Source organism: Cariama cristata, unplaced genomic scaffold, assembly GCF_000690535.1.
Source record: "Cariama cristata isolate BGI_N322 unplaced genomic scaffold, ASM69053v1 scaffold32014, whole genome shotgun sequence".
NCBI lineage: Eukaryota > Metazoa > Chordata > Aves > Cariamiformes > Cariamidae > Cariama > Cariama cristata.
Genome location: NW_009614046.1, coordinates 36,650 through 47,689, shown reverse-complemented (window position 1 = coordinate 47,689; position 11,040 = coordinate 36,650). Strand labels below are relative to the sequence as shown.

The window sequence follows — 11,040 nt, the reverse complement described above, 5'->3', positions numbered from 1 at the left end:
CTTGTACCAAAACTTACTAGAATGCTACCTCATTAAGAGGTCTTTTTGTTTGTTTTTGTTTGGGTTTTTTTTTAAAGGAGGCTTTACAGCAACAAGACCCTGGGATTCCTCCACCTCCCCCACAAACCTAACTGAAAACAGCTATCATTTCAACACAAATCCCTTTTACCTCAAGTTTGTTCCTCTATCCTTTCCACCCACCTCTGTCTTCATAGCACTTAACCTGTATGTGCTCTACATAGACAATGGAAGCAGTATCTTACCCAAGGATCTGTTTTCCTTAAGAACATTAACCTGTATATCAGGAATCACAATTTCACTCTCATATTGACTAGCAGAAAGAATGACTTAATTAGGAAACAAACCCAGTATACCCATATAGTAACCTATTTTCTTCATGTGAGTATTCCAAAGAAAGCCAGACACTCGTAATATGGCAAATAACGGATCTGAAAGGAAAGTAACTATTTTCAGTATCTTCTATAATGAAAAAAAATAGTAATAATAAAGAATCAGTCACTTACTCATAAACATTGACATTTTAACTTTCTAAATAAACCTCCGTAGTCTTTGCTATTTAAGTGATGAAAAAAACCACCTACAGTAGCAGAATTACTGCTGTGTAAACATGCTTGCAAGATTCTCAACATTTTATAAAAGGCCTATAAGGACACTACCTCAGTGATGAACTTTGCAGCTTGTAACAAAGCACACACCATGTAAACTTGAAATCTTTTTCAAGTCAAACTTAAACATTCGGTTTCAACCAATTTTTTTTTTTTCAATTGCATACAGACTAGAAAATTTCACATTTTTCACATTCAACACCATTACTATTGTCTCAGGCAGCTAAATTGAAGTAGTGCTACACTCAGTTCAACGAAGAGGTCAATGTGCCTCAGTTGCCTGGAGACTGATGGTTGCTACAGCAGCACCAGATAAGCCAAGCTAAATAAGCTTCAGCTTGAAGGCAGAAAACATTTATTGCTAGACCGAAACACTGATGCAGTTGTCTCAGCACGCAGCACTGCACAAAATCATGCAACTGCCTTTCAGACTACCTGTGTATTGCATAAGTCTATGCAAAGACAATCTTACTGAAGCAAGAGGAAAATGCAGAAAGTAAAGATTTTAATTGGGCTAAATACTAGATTACTTGCAACTATGATTCCTTTGTTCTTCTAGTTGAGTCACATGTTAGAAGGAATTTTCCCTCTGGCTGTAAATTCTTCCTCCTTGCTACTCTCCTCCACCCCCACCCAAAAAAATCCTCAGTTAAATTGAATGCGAAGAAAATTAGATTTTTACCCGTTTTGCCTAGAAGTAACAAAGAATTAAAACAGCTTTTAAGTGACAAACAAAATTTGGTGGAAAAACCTTTACTGGCACAGTTCTTTTACATTTTTAATTTTGCAAGACTTAAATTTAAGGCGCTGTGACACAAATATGGGTTAGTGGTTTTGGAAGGAAAGTCACTAGTTTGCATTGACATCTTACACCACAATACCAAACCCCTCTCTGTCTACAACATACTGAGGGATGCATTTAACACGCTTTCTAAATCTAGCAGTGCTGGTAATTTCCTCCGGCAATGAGTCCCAAGGATCAGCACTATATTCTATTAAGAATTACTTCTTTTTGTTCTGGATGTGCTGGCTTCTCCTTTTATATCTTTTTTCTTAAGTTATGAGATAAGGAGAACAGAGTAATTTCAGCATCCAAACAGTCTGTGATCCACGTTGATATTTTACCTTTGACCCAGTGGGTAGGAACCTCTTTTGAGAGATCTTATCATCAACAGGTGTTTTGATAGTCACATAAAATATGTTAATTGGTTTTCATGTATCCATCGTTTCTATTGATTAGAGAATTCTAGTAGCACAGTAAGGATATGATTTTCTTTTTCTGGAAGTATGCTTCTTAAACCATGCAATATCATGATCTCCAGATGTTTTATTATTCTCTTTTTCATTACCACTCACACTAAAGGTAATATAAATCATCCTTAGAAAGATAAATGCAGAAAATACAACCAAACTAACCACAAACTTGTAAAATCTACTACTTTTATGTTGGCTCCTAAAAAAAAAAAAAAAAAAAAAAAAAAAAAAAAAACAAAAAAAAAAAAAAACCCAATACACCACATACTGTATAGCAACATATAACTTGAACTTTAAAAAATGAACTAATAGAACTTACAAAACATATAATTTATCTGCAGGAAAGATCACTTAACTCTAGATTACATCAAATTAATTAGTATCAGCAAAAGAGTGGTATGACCTGATGTAATGATCACCACAGTAAGCATATTTTAGAGAAATTTAGTAATACATTAACGTACTGTCATAAGCGCTGTCTATGCTTTACATAAATGACTGATTTCTAAGGGTGAACGGTTTCACCACAAGGCACCCACCTGTTACTAGCTTTGCAGACAAGGAGTAGAAGTCTATACTATTTGCACTCTGGACTATATAAGAGCTATTCTGGCATTCAACATCTCAACTGTTTCTGAAATAAGAAACAAACTTCAGGAAGTGGCCTGAAAAAGTGTAAAAAGAGCCTAAGGGTCTTGCTAAGTTATGGAAATCATCTCTGATTACATGTCTAATGTAATTTACCATAATTAGGGTAAGTTCCTTTGCATTGCAAGAAAGGATTATTGCTTAAATAAGTTTGTTGAGATCATTTCAAAGTCTCTAGCTTTAAGTCTTAAGATGTTCTGATCCAAAAGTGTCTGCAAGAGTATTACAGGAAATTTTTAACTTCAGTCATTACACATGGTTGTGATGTGTGCCTTTCAGAGCCAAGCAGGATGCTCACTTAAGCAGCCAACCATCTAATGTAGGTTACCTGAAGTCTGAGATTGTCACATCTGTCACATCCCAATGTCCTAGAACTGAGGGCAATTTGTGTTTTTTCATGTCTTCATTCTACTCTCCAAAGAAAAGTTCATTAAAAACTGACAGCTAATAGACCTGCCATTTTCTACAGTACCCACAGAGAGGATGGTCCAGAAACTTCCCTTAAATGGACTTACACTTTTGCCTGCCCAGCTTTAGCAAACTTCAGATGCTTAATCTGAAACTTTCCTCCCTTCCTCACATTTACTTTGAGCTGAATATTTAATTAAAAAAAAAAAAAAAAAGAGCAGGAAACAGGGTACATTTCTCTGAGCAAGACTGGGAAACAGAAGTGGACAGAGGAGTATTCTCCTTGGCCATACTGAATTTGAGAATATGATACCCATAATCTGAGGCTACAACTTCAAACTCGGGAGCAATATCAATCCGGTATGCACATTTTACTGTCCTACGAAAATGCCCAAATCGCCCTTCTGAAGACTTGCAAAAAAAACCTCTCAACCTGAATTTTCAGCAAAGACTACCTGTTGAAGATGTACTCTTAAATTCCCTCATAATTCCACCCTATTTTGGAAGGTATAAATAAGATGCTCCCAAAATTGCTCCTAACTTCTCTGTTGATAGGGACAACAACTAACAATAGAGTTCCTTTTTCCTGTATTTTCACTTATTTTCCCATGGGTGCCAGAATAGCAAAGAAAAAGGAGGAGAAAGTTCCCTTGAGAGCATGCAAAATGATGAGCAGACTTAAACTATGACAAGAAGAAAACCCACTAAAACAGGAAGCCAAAAATAGTGTAAACTAGTGATTTGGAGAAAGAGCAGGGGACTACAGAGATCCAAAATTAGGGACTAGACTAATTCAAAAAGTGAGAAAAATTAAAACCACAAGACAGAAGCATCTGAAACATCAGGTGCCCTACATTCAGAATCTGAAAAGATCTCAGCATTCCTGAGCTTTCACATTCCTCTATTGTTAACAAATAACTCCAAATCTATTGAAAAAAAATAAGCCTTATCTCCTTCTAAAAGCTGGATCAGACAAAGGAGGATAACCACCACTGTATGAATGCTAAAGGAATCCCTGCTGTTTTCCTACTGCTCCTAAGGGGAGTAAAGCCAAACGAACTTCAGAAGGGACAATGGAAGTGATTAAAGCAAACTTATTCCACTTAGAATTGCAACTGAGTAGCAGCACCTACCTTCCCAATTATCACATCTCCACCGTGGAGGCAGTAGTTCATTACGCAATGTTGAAGTGGACCTATCATGCCATCACAAATAAATCCTAGACTAAAGAGAGTACTGAACAGCAACCACTCAGTTTCCCTATCTCTGTGCAAGCCACAAGGACTGCCGTTACAGATACTTCTTGTCCTTTTCCTTTTCTTTATTAGCCACTTCTGTGGCAAAGGAATCACAGCACATAAAATAAGAGATAGGAATATAGGAAGAAAATAAAACAGAAGCTGCACAGGAAGAAAAACAGCTTGAAAAAGAAAGAAGAATCCATTAGCAAAAAACATTTTTCTCTCTGTCCTAAGAAAGAGAAAATAATCTTTTGGATTGTATCTGTAAAACAGGTTAGTGACAAGTATGTGCAATATTGCTTGAAATTGCCTCACAGAGTGTTTATTACAGTCACCAAAAGCACAGACACCAACCATCACATGGGAGGAGGAGAAAAAAAAAAAAATCTGAAGTCACAATTTGATTATATTAAATTTCCAGAATAAGAATAAATCCTGGAAACTTCTGAATAAACTGAGATTACTATAATGTAAAGATCATACATTGATGCTGGTATTGTATGATTCAGTAAAGAGTGGACAAGCCATAAATGTTTAAAATAAAAGGCTGTATGTCTTAAAGAAACCACTACATGCCATTTCCTTTCTCACTAAAAATACTATTGAAATGAGATGACAGATACATAAATGCATTTTTTTCTTAAAAAGAATACAGTCAGAGATGGCTTTAATAATCAATGACTGGAAGAAAACCCAGTCAAGAACATTTACTTCCATTACTGCAGTCTGATCCTGTATTTGGAATATAGAAACCCCAGAAACAAATGGCCACAGAGCACTACTAGGGTAATTTCACTCATTTAAGTCATCAAAAAGAATAGACAGCTCAACCAATTTCAATCTCAATTTGACCAAAGTAGCAGACATTTCATTATAAAACACTAAATCTACTAAGTCAAAATTTAAAAAAATAATAATAATTTTTCAATCTAACAACCACCATTTCCTGATGAGTAGAAAACAAATCCTGCTGTACAATACCAAAAGATACTGAGGGACCCAGGTCACAGCTTTCTTTATGAACACATATTAATCACTAACAATAACTTACCAGAAAGAGCAATACAGCAAACTGTTACAGAACAACATAACAGGCTGACAAACATTTTTGCTGTAATTATGAAACACAAGGAAATCTTCAAGATAAAAACTAAGCATAGAACCTCCGAGTGCCACAACTTGTGACTTGGCTTAACAGGGAAAAATTAAGACAATATTCAAAATCCAAATGCAAGAAAGTGATTTTTTCCTCAACAACAGAGCACACATTAATATTCATGCAAAAATTAAAGACATGCAGCTAAGAAAAAAGACAGTAGTTTGGGATATAGTAATTTGCTCTTACATGCAAAACAGGCAGTACCGACAAACATGTCAAGAGGATCAATTCACAGAAAACCAGGAGCAAATATTTGTGTGGGCTGTACCTTCTCTCCTGTATCCATTTTTTCCTATATTCTTGCAATTGTTAAATGTATTGTTATGCTAATAAAGCCTCACTGACTTAAGCAGTGTAACCTATATGAGGCTATGCCCAAGACATATTAAAAAGAGGAACAGGATAAAAAAAAAAAAAAATTCTGCATTTCCAGCAAGTGGCATTTTTACTAGACTGCTGATTCCCACCTGGTGAGGAACACCAGCATTTAAATTCAGTTATGGCACAGCATGGAACACAAGCTAATAATCTCTTCTAGATTTATTAGATTGGAATAAAAATTATGAGTGGCATGAGAGAGAAGAAAAAGAGCCACAAAAGAAAAGGTGATAGCAACAAGGCCCATACTGTGTTTTTGTCTTAAAAACAAACAAAAACCACAGTATGGGAACTATCATAGTACACAACAGAATTAATTAACCGCAATCCAGGATTTTCAAGTTTGGGGTTTTTTTAAGCTTTAAAAGTGTTTAGTCATTGAAGGAAAAAGCAGGGGGTTTTAATCACTGAAGTTTTATATGGGCATAGCAGTTATTAAAAAATAACAAAAGGCACAGTAGTACTACCTAATTTGCTCACTTTAGGACGGTTATTTTCAATTGCGTGCAAGTTTTCTTAATACTATGAATAAAATTTTCTGTATTAGATGTCTCCATAACCTCCTAATCAAAATAGTTCAGCGAATTTTGAGACTAATTATATGGAAATATATTTTTTCCAAGACCTTCTCTTTAGAATTCCTTAACACTTGCTTTAAAAAAAAAGGATGCAAAAAAATCCATCAAAAATTGACAAATTCATGATGTCCCCAAAATCATAATTACAAATGCCCAATATAGATCTAAGAAAACGTACCAGTTGAAATCTTAGAGGAATGCACCTTAGCAGCACGTCTTTTGCAGCTATTCCATTTTTTAGTACTATTCCAATTGCACTTCCCCCATCCCAACCAAATAGCCGAGCAACCAAAATTCGGTCATACTTGCTCTCTTAACTAATAGTTTAAATAAAACTTCCTTTTTTAACTATTACTTTTTATCCGCTACAGAGGCACAAGCTTACCACCTTAACTTACAACCATTGCATATACAGCTAGGATCTTGGTTGATTTTAATTAGAACACTACACCAAAAATACATTTGCACACCGTTATTTGATGACTTTCATGGTCAAGAGATCGGTAAACACTGAGAATACATCCACAAAAGCCCAGTAAGCAGACACAGCACTGATGAAACTTTGCACAACTAAGTAGGTATACTCTAACCCTTGAAGTATAATCAGTCATTTATGATAACTGCATAAAAAAAATTATTCTCTTGAATTGAACAACTGCATGGTAAAACAGGCTCTTTTGACTGTGTCTCTTCAAACACTAGGAAGGACCTCATGAACTGAAAAAGACTCCCAAGAGTCCAGGAAAAACAAAGGCACGTTACAGGTGGCTCTCATGATTTACTATGAATCAAAGACACTACCAGTGGGGAGACCTGCTTGGTATTTTGAACTCTTGAAAGGGGAAAAAGTATCTAATCTGCCTGATGCAAGGACAGAAGTAGCAGCAATCCTAAACTTCAACCAGGACATGAAAGCACTTAATATTTTAAAATTCACAGACAACTTTGATTTTCTTTCTCCTCCATGCTACAAAGTACTCTGTAAACTCATTTTCCACATGAATGAGGAAGAACTGTGTCCATAGACCTTAAAGCCAACTGACTGTTCACCTCTTGCCACTACAGCTTCTTGGTAGGAAGTTTTTCTCAAAACCGGTAAATCAGCAGGGTAAAAACAGAAAGGTGACCATTAAAGCAATTTAGCCTCAACTGGAAATTTCCATGGCCTACCCGTTGGATGTTACTAGATGCCAGACAAAAAGTACAAGTGCCAGTCTAACTGCAAATGGTGAAGACAGGGAATACAGAGGGGAAAAAAGATTGGGATAATAAATATAGGTGCCTTGTCTGTAGAGTATAACTTAGAGACATGTCATGCTACACAACTTATCTGAGGTGTGATGTTTGGTTGAAATATCAATGCCTGTATAATGGTTCAGATGATAGAAGGATCAAGTTCAAATTTATGCGTTGACACCATTGGTAAAGGCATAGTCTTTGGTTTTTCTTATATCAATTTCCAACTGGCAGAAACCAGTTACCGAAGTGTAGTCCTAGAATCATTGAAGCAGCATAGGACTTCGTTAATTCTCTGTGCAAACACAGGAGCTCCTTTTTAAGGCTGTCAACCAAAACTTCTCACCATTTGAACCCTTTATAGTTCAGAACCAACAGACTCTTTAAATGGTAGTACCTGTGAATAACATCCTGCAAGTAAATCTATGACCACGTGAAAAAAAGTCAGGTATTGAGGTAAGATACATTGATTCCCCTGGAGAAAAAAAAACAAACCAAACAACAACAAAAAAACCCCTACAAAATAATACAACAAAAAAGCCCCCAACACATCTCCCAAACAACAGAGCCAAAGGAAGGACAGGAATTTTAAGCACTTAACCTATGGAGGGCTCTCTAGTTCAGCTAAACACTAAGAGAAAGCATGTCTCCTAGGGTATATTTCACCTTTTTGTGACAACATAAGGAAAGAAATACTACGGTATTTCTGTTCCTGCCTGCTAAATATGGGGTCTGTCCCATTGCTTTTTGAATCCATTTATTGTCTGACAGAGTTTAACAAATAAAAGTGATGGTGCACAATTCTTGCTTATTTAACTTTTCCATGTCATTCATGATTTTACAGATCTTTGTCTTATCCTATCTCAGTGCCTCTTTTTCAAGCCGAGTCCTACACTATTTACTCATTCCTTATAAAGACGCTGTTCCTTGCCATTGTTCACTACCACGGCTGCCCTTGTACCTCTTTTGGTATCGACTGTATCTGTTTTGAATAGAAACTGCCTTTTCGTTTTAACATTAATTTCATTTGCCCTCTTACCACCTTGTCAACACAGGCTGGTGAGGTCTTTCAGCAGTTTGTGACAGCTGATCTTCGTAATAGCTCATTGCATAACTTAGCATAATCAGCAAACTTGGCTTCTGTTCCTCCTCCTTTTTCTAGATCATTTGTGAATACGTTGAGCTGTACAAAAGGCCACAAGTCTGATCTTTCCAAGACTCTGAAACCTCTCTCCTGTGAAAACCGGGCATCTACTTGCTTGGGGTTTTTAATACCTTTTAATCTTTTAAAAAACTATGACACAAACTCTCCCCTTATCTCCAGACTGTTCAATTTAAGTGTCTTCAGTGAGTTATGGTGTGTAATACTCTTTCAAATTCAAAAAAAGAAAGGAACTAACTCCAATTGGTTGTGATTTCCCTTCACAAAAGCTATACTGGCTCTTCACCAAAGCATCATATTTTTATTTAATTTCTTTAAAATAGTTTCTATCAATTTGTGCAACAGACATGTCACCCAATTTTGGGTGAAACTGGCCAACGGGGTCCAAAGTTACAAGACAGAAGCCACAAAGACACACTGGCAAAACACAAGCCTTATTTCTTTAGGAAACCAGTCCAGAAGAATTATGTAAAAATACAAACTGCCACCTATAAAAACAATGTGTTATTTGATATTGAAATGTATTCTATGTTGGCCTGCACAGAGCGTTTCTGCTATACACACACTATACGCACACCTGTGTGCACACACACACATATATAAGTATGTATGAATTAAGCTTGATTTTAATTCTTCAGGTTTATATCCACTATCTTAAATCACTGTAGACTCTATAAATTGAAAGTTGATTGCACACCAAAAAAAAAATTCGATACATTCATTGTAAAACAGATTCCCACCAGAAAATGAAAAATACAACACGAAGTATAAAAACATCATGTCCAGTACAGTATTCCTTCATACTTACACTCTAATCATGGTGGGTCTCTACACCTATAACTTCATACTCTGTTGCCTTGATAAATGCAATCTTGCCCAACTTAAATTCATACAAAATATTACCATAAAGATACTTTTTCTGGTTCATTACTTTGACTATGTCACCTTTCTGCACTCCTTCAGTGCCTCCCTTATCCCTTCACCATCAAACATGAACTACGTATCTTCATTTGTATGACCTTTCAAATACAAAACTACAGCACATACGCAAACTTTAATTTGCTATCAAGATGTCAGCCTTGGCCACCTCTTTGCCAGGGCTAGCCTTAGTTGTCTATTCATCAAATCTCCCAGATAAACCCCTCTGTTCTTTAACTGACAGCAGCACTTTTGCATGAAACATGCAAAACTTTGTGTTTTCCTCTTTTAAATCTTTCCTTAAAACATTGTTCTGATAACAGACATTAGTTAGACCACTGAGGAATTGTAACCAGCATTTATGCTACTAGTCATAAGATAGTCATTATCAATACACACTTCCACAGATCATTTTTAAAAATCTATGTGCTCTACAATGATGAGACTATGTAACATTATGGGGAACTTCTAGCCACTATAATGTTTTCACAATAAACACAATGTTTATTAACTTATTTTCCAAACAAATTATTGTTTCTTTTAACAATGAAGATAAGCAGGTCAATAACATGGTTTGCTATCTTAAACTCTTGTGATAGTTTACCTGAGTTGCAGCAACAACAGTAGTTATAGAAGGCGCAGTTGAAGGTGATAGAGCTCCCACTTGCTGCAAGTGCCCTGAAGCCTGCTGAGGTAAATGAGAACTGGAAACGGGAGTGCTAGATCCTGAGCCAGATACTGCATTTGGAAATGATACTGCTACATCATTGCTGCTAAAAATACCTGAAAAAAATTACAAAAATGATTATATGCATCTCTCTCTCTCCCCTCCTCTCTGTTTTCTAGTAACCATGTAAATATGCAGTAGAAAATTAATCAAGACAAACAAGATCACTTAATACATAATGCAGAAAGCTCCTGTGTTGAAATTCTAACCATGCTGATTGACAAAAGTGCTTTCATCGTTTGACATTCTACAGTTCAGGGAACAGAGACTGATTCAGTTCTAAGTCTTTGTAAAACATGTGATATCTATGTGCATTGCAAACTGCTCAAATATTAACAGTAGCAGAATTTTTGGCTAAAATGCCTGCCTTCAACTGAGTCTGATAGTAGAGTTTGTTCTTTCAATGAATTACCGTAAAAATTAAGTAGATAAAGAATGAAGTGTTGGGCTATATAACTGAACATACACAACACAAATGGAAAATACTTTTTAACTTTCAAGTAAAATGTTTCTAAACAACATACATTTGTCCAAAACTGTAATTTTGGCAACAAAGGATTGCTTGTGTATTTTCAGAAAAATATTGACAGCAAGTCTGAGGACAAAGTACTCAGATTTGCTGGTAGAACTGGTGTTACTTCATTTATTCACAAAGTGAAACTCCATCCATGATCTACGAATGCTTGACTAACATTTCTGCTAGAA

The 11,040-nt window shown here is 35.9% G+C and overlaps 1 protein-coding gene across 1 annotated transcript in view; it reads right to left on the bottom strand.

The window, feature by feature from the left end:
* Positions 1–10,212: 10,212 nt before the first annotated feature.
* LOC104160990 (protein AF-10-like) overlaps positions 10,213–11,040 on the bottom strand; it is a gene marked incomplete at both ends in the record, with an annotated part of 35,475 nt that continues 34,647 nt past the window's right edge. The window contains 1 exon segment of the mRNA XM_009699262.1: positions 10,213–10,381. Within this exon segment, the coding sequence (XP_009697564.1) occupies positions 10,213–10,381 (169 nt within the window).